This window comes from Nicotiana attenuata, unplaced genomic scaffold (genome assembly GCF_001879085.1).
Source record: "Nicotiana attenuata strain UT unplaced genomic scaffold, NIATTr2, whole genome shotgun sequence".
Classification (NCBI taxonomy): Eukaryota; Viridiplantae; Streptophyta; class Magnoliopsida; order Solanales; family Solanaceae; genus Nicotiana; species Nicotiana attenuata.
In genome coordinates, this window is record NW_017673252.1 from 104,733 (window position 1) to 126,608 (window position 21,876).

At 39.1% G+C, this 21,876-nt stretch overlaps 1 protein-coding gene and 1 long non-coding RNA gene across 2 annotated transcripts; both read left to right on the forward strand.

The window, feature by feature from the left end:
- The first annotated feature begins 269 nt into the window (after positions 1–269).
- LOC109215841 (protein RNA-directed DNA methylation 3-like) lies at positions 270–2,291 on the forward strand. Its single transcript, XM_019379955.1, has 3 exons — positions 270–1,925; positions 2,016–2,064; positions 2,136–2,291. The coding sequence occupies exons 1-3, from the start codon at positions 1,885–1,887 to the stop codon at positions 2,289–2,291; spliced, it is 246 nt and encodes an 81-aa protein (XP_019235500.1). The 5' UTR covers positions 270–1,884.
- Positions 2,292–7,915: 5,624 nt separating this feature from the next.
- On the forward strand, positions 7,916–10,560 carry LOC109215840. Its single transcript, XR_002066419.1, has 3 exons — positions 7,916–8,138; positions 10,027–10,137; positions 10,234–10,560. It is a non-coding gene; the product is annotated as an uncharacterized LOC109215840 (long non-coding RNA).
- The last annotated feature ends 11,316 nt before the right edge of the window (positions 10,561–21,876 follow it).

The following is a 21,876-nucleotide window of genomic DNA, read 5'->3' on the forward strand; positions in this document are numbered from 1 at the left end:
AGTGGCTTGTGAGATTCTGACTGATTAAGGCCGAGGCCCTGTGTTGTGAGGATATTATGGGATCGGGCTGCACGCCGCAGCATGTGGTACTGATTGAGATATATGAGAGACCGAGGGCCAGATTTATTATGCGACGAGGTGGCTTGTGATTTATATGAGGCCGAGAGCCTGTTGATTATGCTACGAGATGACTTATTTTTGCGCTTGGGCCGTAAGGGGCCCCTCCCGGAGTCTGTACACCCCCATGTAAATGCAATATGAATTTTCAGCTGGTTAATGTTCCTTACTGACCTCTCTTTATTTGTCTGAGAAATTAAACAATAACAAAGCACCTTCTTTTAAGTGCTTGCTAACTGTTTCATCATGGTCATGTAGGTTGTGGCAGTGAATGATTCATGGAAGAAAGTGACGGTGAAGCTGATTCCAAGAATAGACTTGCAAGCCATTGCCGACAAATTTGTACTCGATTTCAAAAATATTTTATATTTTAGTTAATGTGAATTACTCTGTGAATATCAAGATATGAAGCATAACACCGTACTAGCTGCTTCTCTTCACCTCCCCATCATGAAAAAGAAAAAACGAAATAACAAAACGCTGTGTTAGGGAAGGTGGGAGGGACAGTGCATGTCATGATTTCTGGGTAATTCTGCTTTGAGTTATTTTGACCACAAATTTCTTAAAGTAATGCACATATGCTTGGAGTTGTTAGTCTTGTGTCTTATTGGAGGTTGTGATATGAGTATTTCCTTTACTACACAACGTAGGTCCTTTTAGTTGTTTGCATAGTATTACAATGTTAGACTAAAGCATAATACTTCCTCTTCTCTTTGTTTTGAATGTTTGATCCTATGCCCTATTGGTACTTCTTCTTGATATTGACTAAGCACTTGAAGTATTTAGCTAATTATGCACTTAGCAATCCAGTTTTAACAACTCTTTAGTATATTTACATTTAAATTTAGGATTATATATCTTCCGCAGTCCGCTGCAGTAATGCTGGTTATATCATCTTCGTTGGTTGAAAAAATTGTTGCTTATTATCCTCAATACAATTATAATTATGGCTAGTCTACCTAAAATACATTTATTCAGAGGCTACAGATTTCCTCTTCGCAAGAGTTCAACATCTTATCTTAGAATGGTTAATGAGAGAATGCAAAAATGCAGGGATGTTATAGGGTTGGAATCACTGTCATCAGGGATCTGTTATAATCTCATCTCCACGGTTTATATTTTGAAGGGGAGAGGGCTTCAATTCCTAATGTTTAGTTACGGTTTAAGTTGATCCTAAAACAACTCTATAATTTAGTATTTATAAACTTCTAGCGATACGTACATTCATTATCTGTACATTCATTACATGACTATTCGCATGTTGATGTTTCCATACCTAGTCATTTTTTACTTTGAACTAGCTTAGATAGCTGAGTTTTTATAATGTTTTATAGGGCGGGAGTTATCCCAGCACCAAGACTAATTAGCTCTACAGAGCTTGAGTAATATGCATACTCCATTTGTTACCATTAATATCATAGGTTGCAAGTACGTGACAATTTTGCCTTAGTTAAACTGCAGAGACTTTAGGTCTCTGATACAGTACCGAAAGGATAGGGATACAAACTTAATGTTTAAAATTCTCGACGGAAAGATGCTGAAGGATGGTTATTTGTACAAAAATGTGGGCACTAATTCATTGAGCTATTAGGGTGTAATGCCTACTGAAGCTGAACTCCTGAAGTTTGAACATTCTAAAAGTGATGGACCCGATGATGTAAGTGTCTTACCCAGCTTTACGGTGACCGGAAGAAAAAGAAAATCACAAATGATTTCAAGGTTGGTCAGAAAGGAGGTGAGAAAGGAGAGGGTTCTTCAAGCTCTAGCATGGAAAACAATTTTGAAGTAAATGATTTTGTGTTTTTTGGGTAGGTTTGTCTCTTACTGTTTACCAATGCGGAAACGGCACACTATATTTGTCAATTTTGTTTAATCATTTTTCTATACTATTACAATAGGAACGATTTTGGGATTATTATTGGCAAGGAGAAAGATGATAGCTTTAAGGTATATGCAAGTCTATTGGCTGTATTTTTCTTTGTGTGAATGATGTCTTATTTAAAGCGTTTATTTCTCAGATCATGAAAGATGGTTTAGAGAGACCTGTGGTAGTGAGTGTTCAACTGCATGTGTTGAAGCGTGCATCTTTTGATAGGAAGCTATTCAATGTGAAAGATCAGCTAACCAATACCATCTCAGTTGGTGATATGGTTAGAGGTTTGGATGGTCCTTGAAGGTTTATACTATTATTCATCTTTTATTTTTATTTGTTTGATCATGATAGTATCTGAGTCAGCTTGTACATACCTTGGCTAATCCACCGATGACTTGCTATTTCCTTCCACTGCCCACCAAAGGTTAGGTAGGTGTGAATAATTCACTAGTGCTTCTGTTGGCATTTGACAAGAGGGGTTGCTCTGATGGTAAGCAACCTCCACTTCCAACCAAGAGGTAGTGAGTTCGAGTCTCCCCAAGAGTAAGGTGGGAAGTTCTTGGAGGGAAGGATGCCGAAGGTCTATTTGGAAACAGCCTCTCCACCCCCAGGGTACGGGGTAAGGTGTGCGTACACACTAGTCACCCCTTGGAACGTTTTGACTGTTANTTTTGTACAACTCAATGCAAATGACTAGAAGATATGATGTATGCAATGAGAACCAAGAACAACCAATATTGAATTTTAGAGAATGATTTAAAGTTGTTTAGATTTATTCAAATCAGATTTAGATGTACCACGCTAGTAAGCTACTATAAGAAGCAGCTATTGATGTAAGATAAAAGATATGGCAGTTCCCCCTTAGGTTATGTGACTAAGTGATTAACGCGGATGTTTATAGTATGATATGATTTAGTATTGTACAGAAAGTTTGGGGTTAGATATTCCAATTTCATTTAAGGCACATGAATTCCCTAAGTATGATCCTTGTACATAGTTCAAAAAGAATGATAGTGTGCGGCAAAAGAATATGGTCAGATGATGAGGGAAGTTAGAATAACCTTATTCCTCACTTTAGTTATCCAAAGTAGAAAAAGGAAACGTGATTCTAGTAGGTGTTCAGTAAAAGAATAATAAGTAAGTTTTGAGTTGATACAATGAATTAGCAATTTCAGCAGAGCTAGTAGAGGTACAATTTGATCCACTTAGCCAGACTAACTATAGTGAGTGGATGACAACTTGAAATACCGAACGCATGTCAGAACCCAAAGAGTTTAAGCTAAACCCGAAGTACAGTGGCAGTGAGAAAAAATATCAGCTAGCAATGAGAGAGCTAACTATAAAAGAATAGCCTTTAGGAATTATCGAAATGTAGTTTCTCCATGATTGATAGTGTGAGCAGAGTTAAATTATTAAGAGTGTGTATGATAGTTGTGAATACATTAGCTTTCCGNAAAGGAAGGAAGCCCAACTTGAATTATTTTAAAGTGTGGGGGTGTTTGACAAAAGTGCAAGTTCCTAAATCCAAAAGGGTAAAAATAGGACCGAAAACCGTTGATTGTGTTTTCATAGGATATGCGACTAATAGTAAAGCATATCGATTTCTGGTTCATAAAACAGAAAATCCCGACATTCATAATAATACGGTTATAGAATCAGATAATGCTGAGTTCTTTAAAAATATATATCCGTATAAAAAGGAATGTGAGTTGATTGGTGAAGGATCTAAACGACCTCGGGAAGAAACAAAAGAAAGTACACTTAACCAGGAGGATCCAAGACGTAGTAAACGTCAAAGAACGTCTACTTCATTTGGACCAGATTTTGTGACTTTCTTATTGGAAAATGAGCCTTAAACATTTAAAGAAGCTATGTCTTCTTCGGAATCATTGTTTTGGAAAGAGGCAGTCAATAGTGAAATAGAATCCATACTGAATAACCATACATGGGAATTGGTTGATCTTCCTCCTGGAAATAAACCGTTGGTTCTAAATGGATCTTTAAGAGGAAAATGAAAGATGATGACACTATTGATAAATTTAATGCAAGACTTGTGGTCAAAGGGTATAGACAACGAGAAGGTCTTGACTATTTCGATACATACTCTCCAGTTACAAGAATTACATCCATACGAACGTTAGTAGCGTTAGTTGCAGTTTATGGTCTTGAAATTCATCAAATGGATGTTAAGACGGCCTTCTTAAATGGAGAGTTGGAGGAAGAAATTTACACGGAACAACCTGAAGGGTTTGTGGTTCCAGGTAAAGAAAAGAAGGTATGTATACTTGTTAAGTCCCTTTACGGACTAAAACAAGCACCCAAACAATGGCATGCGAAATTTGACCAAACAATGTTGTCAAATGGTTTTAAAATAAATGAATGTGGTAAATGTGTGTACATTAAAAATGTTCCAAATCACATAGACATTGTTTGCTTATATGTGGATGATATGGTGATAATGAGTAATGACATTGCCAACATAAATGCGACTAAGCGCATGCTAACTGGCAAGTTTGATATGAAAGACTTGGGAGTTGCTGATTTAATTCTGGGAATTAATATCCATAAGACTTCTCAGGGTCTGGCGTCACAATCTCATTATATTAAGACAGTACTTGAAAAATTCAAGCACTTGGACTTTAAAGTTGCAAAAACTCCAATTGACGTGAATCTTGCATTAGCAAAGAACAAAGGCCAAAGCATATCACAATTGGATTATGCTCGTGTGTTGGGTTGCTTAATGTACATCATGAATTGTACACAACCATATATAGCTTGTGCTATAAGTAATTGAGTCGATATACGAGCAATCCAGGTCAATCTCGTTGGATGGCCATGAAAAGAGTTTTGGGGTATTTAGTACATACCCAAGACTTTGCTTTGCACTACAGTAAATATCCTGCGGTCATTGAGGGATACTGTGATGCAAATTGGATCACCGGATCAACTGATTCCAAGTCCACAAGTGGATATGTATTCACTATTGGTGGAGGAGCGGTATCTTGGAAGTCGTCCAAACAAACTTGTATTGCCCGCTCTACAATGGAGGCTGAATTCATAGCTTTAGATAAAGCCGGTGAAGAAGCTGAATGGCTCCGTAATTTCTTGGAAGATATTCCATTTTGGCCCAAACCGTTGGCACCAATATGCATACATTGCGATAGTCAAGCGGCAATTGGAAGGGCTGGGAGCGTTATGTATAACGGTAAATCTCGTCATATACGACGAAGACATAAAACCGTTAGGTAATTACTCTTTATAGGAATTATCACGATTGATTATGTAAAGTCAAGTGATAATGTGTCGGATCCACTTACAAAAGGCCTAACTAGAGAGGTAGTTGAGAAATCATCAAGGGGAATGGGACTATGGCCGAGAACAAGTCATAGTGGCGGTAACTCTACCTAGAAGACTGGAGATCCCAAGATCTAGGTTCAAGGAGATCAAACAAAGTCATTAATGACGGTTCAACATTGTCAACTAAACTTTTGGTCCATTTTCGTGATGAGACAATGTTCAGTACCAAGGATAAAGCATTAAGGCTTTTTAATGATTTCTAAATTTGATACGGGGTATATCAAATAGTGTATCTACGGGATGATACGTTTAGGAATCACCTATGTAAGTGTGAAGTGTTAGCCGCTTCAAGGAGAATTATGGAAGGCCAGTTCTCTACACACTTATGAAACCAGGCGGTGTTCATGGCTGAAACGAACACAACAATGAGAACCAAAGACGGTTAAGGGTTGGTTGTGTGACTTGTGGTTGTCTAGGTATACACTAAAGTTTGACGGTTCAAAGATATCAAATCTACCGATTGATCGAGTATATCCGACATAAGTTCACTACGGGAAGTTCAAAGGGAAACCTACTTATCCAGATGCAATTAATCCTTGCTCGCGAACCACACAGTTTTTCATGCATGTTTCCGTGATATAGCCATTCCCCATTCGTGTGGGGGATTGTTGGGTTTTATGTATTTAATTATATTAAATACTTAAAAGAGGGTGAATGGAAAATGGAGGGAAACAAAATTTTTGAGTGAAATTTTAAGTTTCCCCCTTGGCAAAGGGACATTGTCCCATATTGGAAGAGGAAAAGGTTTTTGATGGGTATATAAGCAATTGCTCTTCTTCTAGCTCATAAAGAGTTGAGAAGAAGGCAAGCCACGCGCCGTCGTCGCTCGCTTGCTCGGCTCGGCTCGGCTTCGGCTTCGGATTTGGATTTGGATTTGGATTTGGTCAAATGATCGATCGATTGATTAATTTTTGGACCAAATTTATTTGTTAATAGTAAAATATTAACAGAAATGTTATTAAATATTTGTTTTAATAACAGAATATTGATATTAAAATAAATATTAATATTAAATCCCCAATTCAGTTATCCAAATTTCAGTTTTCTGTTTTTGTAACAGAAAATTAACTACCCTTCAATTTTCCCTCTTTATTTTCCCTCTTTATTGTTGAGTAAATAGCCATTTATGTTATGGCATTTATGTTGTGGCCGTTTTGCATAAACAGCCATTCTGAAGAGTTGCACCTCTTCAGATTCCAGCCCAACTTTGGCTATAAATACAAGGCTATTCTGCTAAGAATTTCCATAAGATTTTTCTGAGTTTCTCCTCCTTCTTCTGCATACTTTTAATATCAAACAAAGCAATAGTAAGTGTGATTTGCTACCGAACTTCGTGTTCACTGAAACACTAGGGTTTGAAGTACCACTACACCAGTGTGTAATTAGTTCTATCCCGGGAGGAAATAATTCATAACCTTGGATACTAGGAGGGGATTAAATTCCTTAAGGAAACACTGTGAAATCAGTGGGCTCGAATTGATTTCTATCTCTTTACGTTTTCTGTCTATATATTATTCTGCTTTGTTTTTTCCAGAATTAGTTTACAAATACAGTTGACTAACAGGTTTGTGGTAAAACTGGAAACATATCATTACTTTACCAGATCTAAGGGGAAGGTAGCGATGGCTAACAATGATGAAATCGAGTTGGTATATCATATATGGTTCAGTGAGAATTGCTCGACAGATTTCTTTTTCTGTACATATATAAATGTAGGTCTGATATTTTTCTATAGTGAAAGCAGTAAGTTGAAAGTTACTAAATTACTTTATAAATATCATAATAATGTTGAATCATCCCCTTTTATTGAACAAAATTAGATTCAAGTCTTGAGTCAGAAGTAATTCTGCCAAATTTCTCACTTTCAATATTTAAAATAATATGCGTATTAGCTATGAAGCCTCAACTACGGATGCGAAAATTGTGGCTAATATCTAACTATAGCCACAAATAGAAACTTTGTGGCTATATACAATATATTAACCACAAACATTAAAAGAGGGCAAAGCTCGAGCATGAGTAATTATTTCTTTGGTCGTGCTTCTAAAATCAATTTTTTTTTTTGAAAAGTGCTTTTAAAAAAAATATTTTTGGTGAGAAGTTGTTTATTTAAAAAATATTTTTGACAGCAATTAGTGTATGATCGAATTTTTAAAAAGTACTTTTAATAAGCGTATTTTTCCCAAAGTTTTTTTTCAAAAAGCTGCTTATGGAGAGAGCTACTTTTTTTTCTTTTAAAATTCTTTTGGCCAAAAAACACAAAGAAGCACGTCCAAATAGGCTATAATACATGATTTCACTTTTTCCTGTTTCACTTTTATCTTCGGAACAAATAAAAAATAACAGTTTGGTGCAGTAAGCTCCAACTATGCACGGGATCCGGGGAAGTATTGGACCACAAAGGTCTATTGTATTGTACGTAGCTTTACACTGTATTTCTGCAAGAGGCTGTTTTCACAACTTGAAGTGATTACCTTGTGGTCGCATAACAACAACTTTATCAATTACCAACTCCATCACTCTGGAACAAAATAGAAGTTTCTATAACTAAAATTTCGTTTAACCTCACATTTATACACTCGATGGAATAAAACGTGAAAAGGAAACGAGAAACCATGTTTTCTAGATGCTTCTAACCTTACTTAAATACTCCATCAACTACTCCCCTGAACCCGTTGCATTTCCAATTTAATAAAAACCCAAGTTAATATCATTTCTGCTGCTTTGAAGCGTCTGCTCAAATTTTGAAGGTTGATCTTAAGCAAACAAATTATAATCCAAGCTCAATCAGGTAAATCCCTTTTTCTTTTACACGAATTATTATTTCTCCTCTTTCAATTTTGTTGCGTTGGGTGTAATTCGATGATGATTTTTTTCTAAAATTCCTATTTTTTTTTGGTTTTTGGTTTGGTGCCAGGATCTTGTCTAGAGCTATTTATCCATTTAGTTTGTTTGGCTGTTGGAGAATTCGGAATGTCTCATATCCTTCTGATATGTTTCTTTTCTCTGATTTTCTTCATGCTAATCTTCATCGTTTTTTTTTTCTTTCCCTTTTCATAAACAAGTTTTTTTCTTTTTTCATTTGTTTGGTTGCCTATAATTTGTGTGTGTGTGTGGGGGGGGGGGGGGGGTGTTCAAAAAAGTAGAGATTTTTTGTAGTGCAATCTCTCATATTATCTATTCACCCATTTTTTCATATTGTTTGCCTAGAATTGGGTAAGAGTGTGAAGATAGAACTTTTTCTGGGGCAAGCTCTTATTTTTTCTGTTGGTGCTTATTCATGTGCAAGCGCATTTAGACCTCATTTCTTTTCTTAAGATTTAAGATTAAGACGTGTGAATATTCATATCTTATCTGAATACACATTTGAATGTTATGATGTGTATTAAGATCTGAATATTAAATGATTAAGACTGTTTGATTTTTAACATCTGAATGTATAAAATTTATCTTTATTTGAAAATTAATAAACATAAAATTCAAATAAAATACTAATTAATTTGATATTCCATCAATAAAATATTTAGGTTTTTTAAATATGATAGTTGTGGGTGGTGATGGCTAACGGTAGTGCTTGTGAATGCCGACTAAAAGTGGTGGTTGGTGGTAGATTTGGTTGATGGTTGTAGTTTAGGGTAGTAGCTAGTGGTGATTGGTAGTGGTAGCAATTATGATTGAGAATGGTGTTGGTGGGTGTTGATAGATAATAATGGCGGGTGGTGGCGGTGGTAGTTGTGATTGAGAAAGATGGTGGTGGGTGGTGATAGTTTATAATGATGGGTAGTGTCAGCTATGGTTGTTGATGGTGATGGGATGGTTAGTTGTGGCAGTTGAGGTGGATGAGTATTGATTGTCGTTGAGAATGATCGTGGTGGGAGTGGTGGGTGATGATAGTCGATAATGGTGGCGGCTATGATTGAGATGATGTTGGTGGTGGGTGGCATGGTATAATGATAGGGGCAACTAATAATAATATGGATGATAGCATTGTAATGAAATTAAGTCTCTGTTATAGATCTTAATCATACAGACCTATTCTGACACCCATTAAGTGGTTGTGAAGTAAAAAAAATGAACACACTTAACGATTAAGATCTGAATAATTAAGATTAGACTTTTTTTTTAAAACAAACAAACTTAATGTTTGAGATCTGAATGATTAAGGTTCAGACCTCCATTAAGTGCAAACAAACGAGACCTTAGTCCTTTGGTTGGTTGCCTAGAAATTGGGGGAAGGATCTAAAAGTAGAGCCCCTTCTTAAGTGTAATCTCTCGTACTATTAATTAACCATTCTTTCATATTCTTAGTTCTTTCACGAACATGATTCTTTTGACATTCTTGCATATTTTTGTCAAATAATAAACAAGACATTTAAGAGGCGAATGGATCCTATATTAAGTGAGTTCAAGTGAATAACTATTTTTAACAGGGAACATATATGTTGAAAAGTTACTAAAATATCAATGAGTATTAAATTTTGAATCCTTAATTTAAAAAAAATAATGAATTCTATGCTAAGAATTTTAAAGGTTGGATTCATCAAGTTTAAATTTTTATTCTCCATAAGCTCGTGATCTTACCTCCAGCTATGGGGTCCAAAGATCAGTTTTTCTTCTTCTTTTTGTTAGATGTTTCCTTACTTTAATTCGATCCCTACCTGTTTTGACCATAACTAAAGCTAACGCGGGAACCAGAGAGATGGAGATCGTGAAAGGGCTCAAGCCAGGGCAAATCACAAGACCAAGCAGCCTAAGAATGATGGATTAACTCCTGAACAAAGACGAGAAAGGTTCCTCCTTCGCCAATTTTCTCCAAAATAAGTCTCGTGTTTTAGGGCGATTAGTTCGTGTTCCTAACATGGATGTTGTGTTTAATATCTCAACAGGGATGCAAAGGCACTTCAAGAAAAGGCGGCAAGGAAAGCAGCACAGGCAGCAGGTGGAGGTAATTTCGAGAAATCGGAAAGTTATAAGATCAAGAAGAAATTGTAGGGAGGTTGTTTAAGTAGATTAGGTGAAGGGAATTAATCTTGTGGGTGAATCTGGCATTGGTTATGGATTCTTGAGGTCATTGTTTATCATGTCATTTCAAGTGTCTGAAACTTTTTATTCTCAGTAGTTCTTGTCTGGCATGTATGTTTGGCTTTTGGAACTTTAACTTGTCTGATCTTCAATGAAAATTCCTGTTGTGATTAATCTTACTGGTTTCTCTCTCTTTTTTTTATTTTGGAATATAATCAGATGTAAAATGGTAGTTATGTGTTGTCATTTTGTCACCATCTTATGCCTATTTTGTGATCTAAATTTCTGAGATTAGTCATGCTGCTTTGCTTGGATGTGTTTGAAAGCTTGAATCTTTTGCTTCTGCGTTGCCAGTTCACTTGAGGGCAAGTGCAAATATAGCCATTCTCAAAAATGCTATTTAGAGATTAGCTAGTACGTATTTGTTTTTGAAATTCTAAACTAAAACTCTTAACTTTAGGACAATTCAGGAAATTTTTGTCCTGAAAATTGAATTAAAAAATTGAAGTTCAAGACGCAATGACTAATTTTTAAATAATAGTCCCTTAAAGTGGTTACCTGATGTCATTTCTACTTCACTTGACTAACACCCTCATGTTCTGATATAAGTGGTAATTTTTTTTTGTGCCTTTCGTTCTCTGTGACGACCCGACCTGTCGTCTCATGAGTTACCGCTCTGTCCCCCATTTTATGCTTCTTCATGTTTCATTATCGGTATTTGGTGTGTTAGAGTTGATTTGGATTGGTTTTGGTAGGAAATGAGACACTTAATCTCTTTACGGAAGGTTTGGTTTGGAAAAGTCAACCGGATGTTGACTTATGAGTTAGAGGGCTCGGATGTGATTTCCGGTGTTTCGGTTAGATTCGGGGGATGATTTGTGACTTAGGAGTGTGACCGGAATTGAATTTGGAGGTCCGGTGTAGAATTAGGCTTGAATTGGCGAATTTAGTATTTTGGCGGATTCCGGTTGATAGGTGAGATTTTCATCCGAGGGTCGGAATGAAATTTCGAGAGTTGCAGTAGCTTCGTTAGGTGATTTGGGATGTGTGTGCAAAATTTTAGATGATTCGGAGGTGGTTTGGTTGGGTTTTTGATCTAATGCGAGTTTCGGAAGAATTTGAAGAACTTAGGCTTGGATTTGATGAAATTTGATGGTTTTAGTGTTAATCGTGGTGTTTTGATGATTGGAGCAAGTTTGAATAAGGTATTGGATCATGTTTGTGTTTTTGGTTGAGGTCCCGGGGGCCTCGGGGTGAGTTCGGATGGTTAAACGGAGAGTTTTAGAATTTTTGCATGGTAAAGGGCTGCTGATATCTGGTATCTTCGCACCTGCGGTTATGGGATCGCAGGTGCGGTCACACAGAAGCGGGCGAGAAGGTCGCAGAAGCGGAAATGGACTCAGGGCAGGTTCCGCAGAAGCGGAAGTGAGGACCGCAGAAGCGGTTCCGCTGGTGCGGAATTGGAGCCGCAGAAGCGGCCGGGGATTTTAAAGAGGAAACCGCAGAAGCGGAGTAGTGCCCGCAGAAGCGGTCCCGCATCAGCAGAAATGGGACCGCAGATGCGAGATGACTGGCCAGAGTATTAAATTAGTCTTCTTCGCGAATTTTTGAAAGAGTAACATATTGCACTTCGGACTTGGAGAGTTTTTGGGCGATTTTGAAGAGGGTTTCGAGAGCTTTGATCAGGTATGAATTCTTGGACTTAGAACATGATTTTATGGTGTAAATACATGGATTAGAACTGAAAACTCAAGGAATTAAAGGTCAAAAATGGTGGTTTAGGGCTTGAACCTAAGAGAGCTTAAATTAGGAATTTGAGGGGTCAAATGAACCCCGATTCTGGTAATTTTGATATGTATAGACTCGTGAGAAGATGAGGAATCCATTGATGTTAAATTTTTTGATTTCCGAGAAGTGGGCCCGGGGCTCGGGTTTTGCTAATTTCGAGATTTTTGCTATTTTTGGATTGTTTTTGATTGGGTATTGTCCCATTGGCATATTGTGATGTATTCGCTATGATGTTGGATAGATTCGACGCGCGTGGAGGCCGGTTTGAGGGGCAAAGGCGTCGCGAGCTAGAGATTTCACCGATTCGAGGTGAGTAATGATTGTAAATGATATCCTGAGGGTTTGAAACCTCGGATTTGCACACCGTAGTGCTATATTGAGGTGACTTGCACATCGGATAGCGAGCGTGGGGTAGAGCACCGTTGGGGATTGTGACTTGGTCCGTCCCGATTGTTTATTTTACCGCGTATTTGACTGAAACTTATTTGATATTATCATGATTTGGGCTGATTGCCATATTTGGGCTTCGTGCCAATTATTTGAACCCTTCGAGGATTTTATCACTGTTTCCTCACTATTTGACATACTACTTGAACTCAGTCCTGTTGATTATACTGATTTACAAACTCAGCCGTTTTAATTGAACTTTGAGACTTAAATGATATTTTCCACTGTTATTTCGGCTGAGCACTACTATTTGTGTTGATGCCCGAGGGGCTTAGGATATTTTCTGGACTGAGTGAGACTGAGGGCCATATGTGAGGATATGTTGAGTGATGTGAGGAGGCTTTCAGGCCTCGAGTGTATTGTGAGGAGGCTTTCAGGCCTCGAGTGTATGGTGAGGAGGCTTTTAGGCCTCGAGTGTGATGTGAGAAGGCTTTCAGGCCTTGTTTTATATGCCACGAGGTGGCTTGATATTGCACTTGGGCCGCAAGGAGGAGTCCGAAACTTTTTTGATGTTTTTTTAGACAAAAAGCACATTTTTAATGCTAAAAAAAATAAAGTTACATAACTAGGTAATTTGTAGTACAATACTGCGAATTACTTTGACGGAAATTTAACCGTTGAAGTAATTCGCAGTACAATACTGCGAATTATTTTTTAAAAAAAATTACCTAATTCGCAGTATAATACTGCGAATTAGGCTTGCCCGTATCTTTGAATTTGTAAAACCATTAGTGTCGTTGACTTTTGTCAACCGATTTTGTCTTTCTCTTTGTCTTTTATTCTTAAATACTTTGTTAGTAATTTATTTTAATTATTAATCAATGTACTTTTCAAATATTATAAAAAAAATATTGGAAATTTGGACTTAATTTGGATTAAAATTTCAAAAACACATATAACGTGTATTCTCATTCAATAATAGAAGGAATTAGAAATTCAAATTCATTTAGTTCTCTAATGTCATATCCATTAGCTCTGGTTATGTTATGCTAATAAGAAAGGATGAAATAACAATTTTAAAATATTAATTGTATAAGTATAATTTTATTTAACGTTTATTTTTCACTAATTGTAATGCCAATATTAATTGTTCGAGCTTTCTGCTGTCTCCGTTAATAGTAAATATAGATTCATATAGATTAGTTGAAAGTTAAATACTTTTCCACTAAAAGTAGGAAGCTCGAACTATTAGCATAAAAACATAACCAGAGCTAATGGATATGACATTAGAGAACTAAATGAATTTGAATTTCTAATTCCTTCTATTATTGAATGAGAATACACGTTATATGTGTTTTTGAAATTTTAATCCAAATTAAGTCCAAATTTCCAATATTTTTTTGTATAATATTTGAAAAGCACATTGATTAATATTAAAANAATACTAGACAAAGTATTTAAGAATAAAAGACAAAGAGAAAGACAAAATCGGTTGACAAAAGTCAACGACACTAATGGTTTTACAAATTCAAAGATACAGGCAAGCCTAATTCGCAGTATTATACTGCGAATTAGGTAATTTTTTTTTTAAATAATTCGCAGTATTGTACTGCGAATTACTTCAACGGCTAAATTTCCGTTAAAGTAATTCGCAGTATTGTACTGCGAATTGTTTTTTGTCTATAAGCATCAAAAAAGTTTCGGACTCTAAATGAGCCCCTCCCGGAGTCTGCACACCCTCAGTGAGCGCCGTCGACGATAAATAAATGGAGCGGGCTGCACGCCGCAGCGAGATGTGGATCGGGCTGCACGCCGCAGCGAGATGTGGATCGGGCTGCACGCCGCAGCGGTTACTATATGATACTGTTCTGAGAGTATTTCTGAGAGTGAGCCCGAGGGGCTGGTACAGTTTGAGATATTGCCCGAGGGGCGAACTTTTATGTGCTCGTCTTACATACTTATTGCCTTTTTACCTGTTATACTGTGGTACTTATGCCCGAGGGGCGGATTTTCTGTGCTTATCAGCACTAACTGTTTTGAAATCGTTTTCGTAATATTGAAAGGATCATTTTCAAAAGAGATTTGAACTGAGTCATGGTATTTCTAAAGATTTCACAGATTTCTCTGTTTTTCTCAGAAAATTGTACCCGGCTTCTAACAGCATGTTGGTTGCTTTACGTGATTTCTTGCTGCTCAGTTATTATTTACTTTTATTACTCACTGAGTTGGAGTACTCACTTTACTCCCTGCACCTCGCGTGCAGATGCAGGTATTTGTTCACCCGGCAGCGAGTTTGAGCTGGTTGAAGATTTTGCTATCGTAGCTGAGTAAGGTGACCGCCAGCGTTCGCGGCACCGGATTTTCTTTTCCTTTGATTCTAAATTCTATTCTGTCTATTACTGGCTTTGTAATTGTATTTAGACTCCGCTAGATGCTCGTGACTTGTGACACCCCGGTTTGGGCCGTGTCGGGATGGTTCTACCATTATTATCTAATTATTAAATCATGCTTCATAATTGCTTAATAGTGATCAACTGCTTAAAAGAGTGGTTCTGTATTGGTCTGGCTGGCCTTGTCTTCACGAGAGGCGACATCACGACCGGATTCCGAAATTGGATCGTGACACTCTCCCTCGTGTAAGTAGCAAAAGTGAAGTAATCCAACTATTTAAAGGTGAAGGAAATAATTGCAGTTGTTTTGAGTATGTGCAGCGCTAATTGGTACAGTACATGTGTGTTGTCTATAAATATTGCAATTAACTCACATTACTTTTCAAGAGTTAGAGATGATAACAACTACAGTTAAGTTTAATTTTCTTAATATTAGACACAAGCTTTTGCGAGAAGATACATGCAGGAGGTCGTAGTGGCAAAGCCAGAAAATTTTCCAAGAGTATTAAGACTTGAAAAAAGTAAAAAAAAATTCTGACAGAGGGTGTTTGATATATGTCATATATATATATATACACGTTGCGCGTGTATTCTATACTAATAAATATAAAATTTTGAAAAATCGCTTAAACAATAATTTGCTTGAGTTATAAATAAAGATTAAATAAAAAATATATGTTCATGAAAATGTTGAATGTTGATTTTTAGCGGTAATTTTCATTTTGCGTTTGTGGCGTTCAATTTAATTTTTCTCTACATCGTAATGTCATGTTTATTATGCATAAGTTGAATTCATTGTGTAGTTGAAAGACTAAATTTTGAAAGAAAATTCGCATTATGACTGACATTTTAAGAATAACTTCATGCATTTTTTCGTGTTATGATTGTTATTGCCTTTTTAAAATATAATTTGGCAGATTTTTTTTGAATTTACTCTTAAAATAATAATAAAATTATTAAAGACAAATATGCCATAGTTTCGGTCTAAAAATGCTTGTGTCGCTAGAAAAATAAAATATACGACAAAAAAATTTCTTTAGAATAAATATTTTAATTGACTTCAAAGTCTTTATATGAGTATTGTTCTTTCATATAGTTTGTTATAAGAAAAGAATTTTTATAAAGTAAAGTCTTAATTAATTTAGAGTCACAAATTTTAGACTTTCTATCTATTAAGGAAAGATTTAGTAATTATATTTTTAGTTGTTTTCAATGTCCTAAATATTAGGAAAAATATTAAATGACTACTTTATTTGGTGTGAACTCTATTTTTAAAGAGTAAAAAAGGCGAATAACATTTTGCTAAGACCATTCATAATTTAGAAAAGATTTGAATTAGATTTTTAGCTAAGTTAATTCAAAGATTTAATAATTTATTGTCAACATTAAAGGAAATAATTTATTTCCTTGTTGATTTAAATTATTAATATTGTTCATCTCCAATTTTAAATATTTAACTATAATATAATTTTATCCACTAAAATTCTATTCCTATAGCCCGTAGGCGGAAAAATCGATTTGAAAAGGAGTTAAAAACGCAAAGAAACGCAAATCCTTTACTTCTTTCCCTTTCATTTGTTTTTCTTTTTATTTTCTTATTCTGAAAATTAATATTATAGAACAAATAAACATGGATGGTTTTGTTACCTTCTTAGCGAAGCGTTTATATAAAGCAAGTATTTAATCGATTTCAAAATGTAGAACTTTCTACTTATTCAGATAAGGAATATATTTTAAACCAAAATTTTAGTTGACTTAGAACTTCTAAAAATTAGGGAAAACTTAAATTATAATTTTGTCCTACATAAAATCTACTTTAGAGGGTAAAAAAAGCGAACGACATTTCGCTAAGGGCCTTCGTGCTTTTAATATAGTATATATATATATATATATATATATATATATATATATATATATATATATATATATATATATATATATATACGAATGATGGTTAATTGACCACCCTTAACAAATGGTGATTTCGCCCCTGGTCGTAGGTAGATAATCATCCTTTAATTTGGAATTTAGTCATACATATATGATAATCTTACAATAAGGATACCATAGGAGATAAGATTGTGAAAACAAAGTTTTCTAACCAAACAGACCATGCTATCTTAACAGATGCGTTGATCTTAACAATGATGTGGGTACTTTGTTGTGGGAACACGCATCATTTATTCATTTTGATTGTGGGATAATGATATCTACCCTTAGATTGCATCTACATAAATTGCTAATGTTGTTAGTAAGGTTAATTAACCACACTTAATCTCGCAATAACAATTTAATTTTTTAAATAAAGAAGAGTGTCAGTACATCCTTATACATTTCTATCTGTTTGACTCAAAAGTTATCACATACCTTATGAGTATAAAACAATATAAATAAATCACGGAAAAATCATAGCAAACCGTAATAATCCATTGGACCAAATGAAGGAAACAAAAATAAGTACTCAGGATTAGGGGGAGAAACATTAGAAGCCTTTATTGATAATATTGGTTTGGTCTGCCTCTCCATGAAGAGGTTCAGAGCCTTACAATGGTGTTCCTTTTGTCCACAATATGGGTCTCGTTATCTCTTTTTTCTCTCTCTATAGTGGTGAAGAAGAAGCCCCATTTCTAGGGTTTCCTCTCTTGGTATTTATAGCTGCGAGCTTCGTGAGCTGGCAATAAGTGGCCGTGACCACGTTGAGATTTCGCCTTCATGGTGGCGGATGGGCCATGGCCTTGCTGATCGAATCAGATGCGGGTTGAATATCGTTAATTTTGAGTGGTCGTGCCACTAATTAATCATGAATTAGCTTAAGACGGGATTAGCTTCGTTAATTATCGTGGGGTCGGATTATGACCCATACAGTTAGTCCCTCCGCTTATTGAGGTCGGGCCTTGGCCGAGCTCGATGAGTGGATTCCATCGACTGTAGTTTGAGAAACTCGGACGGGGAGGTCGACTGTTGCTTCGGTCGAGGCCGAATTCTCTTTGGCGATGGCCCTTAGCCTTGTAGAGTATTAGTATTCTGTTATTGTGCTATCAAGTCATCGTTCGATCGAAGTCGAACTCTCCTCCTTAGCGAAGGCGCTTGACCTTTTAACTTACTTCGAGTGAGGTCGAGCTTCATTGTGCTCTGATCCTTACGTTTGTTTTGGATGCATACCCGTCGACCATGGCGGACGGGTCATATGTTGTGCGGCCGAGGGGAGTGAGGGCACGCTTGATACGTGTTTGGCGATGTCAAAAAAATTCTAGGGCGCAAGGAGCATCTCCTCGGCATTCATAGGTCGTAATAATCATTTCGAGGGCGAGACGCCGATTGGTGATTGCAAGGCTGCTTTATGGAGCCTATCATAATGACGCACATTCCTATGGAACCGAACCGGTGTGCGGTTGGTCATGTAGTTAATGGTGGTTGTTGGGGTGCATGAAGGCCACTTGCGTTACCTATAAATAAAGGCTGAGGCATTCATTTTTTATATTCTCATTGTTTGTCTGAGAGAGATTCTGAAGAAGCTTTTCTTGCTGCTGTTTCACCTTCGTCTTTGTCCCCCAAACCTTGTTTTCTTTCTCGTTATTGTATCAACAATGGCAGGCATTTCTTCCCAAAACGTTCTTCCGACGGATCTCTCGGTTAACTCACCGGTGACCGAGGGGCCATTTCCGGCAATGGGCGATGCAGAACTGGTGGAGACCGGTGAAGCTCCGTCGGTTGACGAGATAGTACCTCTGCCCGGAGGTCCGATGACTGATTTCACCGCCAATGGTGGGGAGGATCAGGTGGATGAAGCCCCATTAATGGGGGAGATTGGGATGTCCCGACTACGGGGACAGGGGGTCATCCCCGGCTGTGCTGACGTCATTCTCGCTAGAAGCGAGGAGAGGGTCCACACCGACCGTAGGGGATACTGTGTCTTTTATGCCTACCCCTTCAAGTTGGGGTAAGCTCCCGCTCCCAATGCTGGTGGTTGATTTCTGTCGTTATTACGAGGTGTGCCCGGGTCAGCTTGCTCCTTCTCTTTACAAATTGCTGGCTATGTTTATCAAATATGCAGAACTGGCCGGTAGGGAGGTCACGCTGCAGCATGTGCTTAGTCTCTACGCTCCCCAGAGGGTTCGCGGTACAATGATTCAAGTGTGCCCTCGTGGGTCGAGGGGCCTGACTGAAAAACTGGATGACGAGGTCGATCCTCGCCCTTTTGAGCACTTCTTCTACATCAGGACTGAACATTTAGTGGCGTGCTCTGCTGGGTTCCCAGAGGCTTGGAATCATGCACGTAAGTTCTTTTGTCATCAAATTCTTTTTTCTACCCTTCCTTACGTCTTGTGTTCGTAAGCGTTAACTCGTGTCAATTTTGTAGCCGAAAAATCGTCGCCGGCTCCGTTAGCTGGGATTCGCGGATGGGTCGAGGCCGTGCTCCCCCATACGGTGGGGATACGCACATGGGCATCTTTCTGGGAGAAGCATGGTCGTAGGCCTGCGGCAGGTAAAAAATTGATTTCTTCTGTTCCGCTTTGTTTCAACTCTATTCATCAACTTTGTTTTTCTGTGATCAGGGAGGGCACGCCACGTCAGGGCCCCTCAGTTGGCCTTCCGTCGGCCGGGTGCAGTCGCTCGACTTACTGCGGCGCCTGTGTCGTGCTCAATACCGAGGGCGACATCAGTTGAATCTTCAGCGGTTCCTTCTCCAGCACGGGCCGCGCTTCAGGACGAGGGGCCATCGGGGGTTGTGCGCCCTAGGGCGGAATCATCATCAGACGGGGAGGAGGAGAGGCCCTTGATAAGGCGTAGGGTTGTGTTCACGCCGGCTCCTCCTGTGGTAATCAATTTGGACTCTCCTCCGACGGATGCGGAGAGTGGTGCGGTCGCGGCGCCTGCTCTTGAGGGTGAACAGTCAATGGGGGTTGCCCTGGCTGGCTTAGGCCATGAGGATGCCGTCGCTTCGGCGACTCAGTCGGTGGTTCCAGTCGCTGAGACGGGAGGTAGTTCCTCAGCGGCTGGTAATGTTGGTGAGTTAAGCACTCCTTTGGCGGCTGCGGCGGGAGATTCCACCTCGCCGGCGGCTGAATGAGGAAGAGATGCTGTAGAGGGTGAGTACGAGTCTGAATCCGACTTGGACCCCGACGACGTCCGTATGTTCCAAGAAGACTTCACCAATTCAGCGGTGCGCGCAGAGATGCGATCTCGCTTCATTGAGGTTCCCACGGAGTTGAACTTATTGCTCCAGGGGAGTAGCTTGGTCCCGCAGTTTGAGCTGCTGTGCTCGGAGGCCGAGAACGCGTCATTGAGGGGCGTCACGGATGTCGGACTGATGAACGAAGTGGCTGTGATGGGATTGAGGGTATGTAATATAATGTCGGTTCGCTTCTTCTTTGCCTTAGTTTGTTCTTTTATCTTAATCGTTGTCTTTGCTTTGCAGTCTTATTTGTTGGAGGTGGAGAGCATCCGTCGAGCCAACGTCCGCTCGGGGATATTTTTACGGGCGCTAGAGAAGTACCACTGCTACCGAGATCGGTGCCGAGAGATGCGCGTGCGCTTGAGGAATGATCCCCGTAGTCGGACCTCGGTCGAGGAACTGGCGCAGCGGGAGGTACAGATGCAGCAAGCACTTGGCAGGGCGAGTGCTCTCGAGGAGCAACCCCGGCGAAAGGATGAGGAGCTCGAGGCGGGGAGGAGGGCTGCAGCTGAGTGTGAGCGCCAGGGTCAGGCTAAGGCGGCGGAGGCCGCTGCGGCATGGAGCGGGAAAGTGACTGCGTTGGAGGGTGAAGTCGCGGTATTGAAGCTTCAGGTGAGGGATGCCTCGTCGAGCGCTGGGGCGTTGACGAAGCTATCCGCGTGCACGAATCCCAACGAGCGTTGGAGAGGGCTACTGCGGCCTTTAGAGAAGCGAGTCTCGAAGAGCGGATCGGTGTCTTTGAGCAGGACGCCCAAGTTATGGCGGACCGGATCACAACCTTAGAAGAAGAGAATCAATTCCTACGGGATCAAGCCGCTTCTTCCAGCCAGGCTCGAGAACTTTGGGTCTTTGCCGAGGCCCAACGTGATGTATATAAGAATTTGTGGGAGGCCGGCATCGTGACCAAAACTGCTTTCGAGGGAGCGCGTCAAAAGGCTCGTGAGGCCTGTACCGACTGTGGTTTTGACGCGGCGACGCCAGAGGCTGACGCTGGTGCAGATGGTGGCGCGGATGGCGCCGAGTGAAAAGATATGCATTTTTTCTTGTTTTTCTTTTCTCTTTCCTTGTATTGATCTGCCTTGGCCGGGTGTAAGCGGGGAAGACCCGCAATTAACTTTGTAGATATATGAGATCTCCTTTCCGTTATTTGCCTTGTGTTTATTTTGTACCTCCCCTTTTTCCCCTTTAGATTTTTCTTTGCATGCGCTCGAAGGGGTGATTTACCTTTGAGTTTGACTCTGGTAGGCATGTTAGTTTTCGATTGTTGACGACTTTTCTTCTTCGACTCGGGGTGAGCGAGTCGGAGCCGTTGCTTGGCGATAGCGGCACTTAGCCTTTAGTCTAAGTCCAGTTCGGGCGCGGTCGAACTACCGACCGTGATGATAAAAAATGCGGCCTCGTAGTTTGACCGGGGACGGACTTTACGTGCCCCAATCTTAGTTTGAGTTGGGAGTGCTTACTTGAAGGGCGAGGGTGCCTAACCTGCGCCTCGATTCGTTGGAGGTTGGATTTTGCTGAGTTCAACGATGAAGGCGCTTGGTTCGAGTCCCGGTTCAACTGTGGTTGAACTAGTTAGATTTGTGGACGAAGGCGTCTAGACTTATGGTTCGAGCGAGGTCGAACTCGTTGGATTTGATGGCGAAGGCGCGTAGCCTGAGTCCCAGTTCAGCTGTTGTTGAACTTAGTCCATTTTGATGGCGAAGGCGCATAGCCTGAGTCCCAGTTCAACTGTTGTTGAACTTAGTGGCGAAGGTGCATAGTCTAGA

What these genes read in the sequence shown, in the direction of transcription:
- LOC109215841 (XM_019379955.1), top strand. Translation starts at nt 1,885, where the DNA reads ATGGAAAACAATTTTGAAGTAAATGATTTTGTGTTTTTTGG. An exon ending in AATGATTTTGTGTTTTTTGG is followed by an intron (nt 1,926 to 2,015) that starts GTAGGTTTGTCT and finishes CTATTACAATAG; the next exon opens with GAACGATTTTGGGATTATTA. An exon ending in AGAAAGATGATAGCTTTAAG is followed by an intron (nt 2,065 to 2,135) that starts GTATATGCAAGT and finishes TTTATTTCTCAG; the next exon opens with ATCATGAAAGATGGTTTAGA.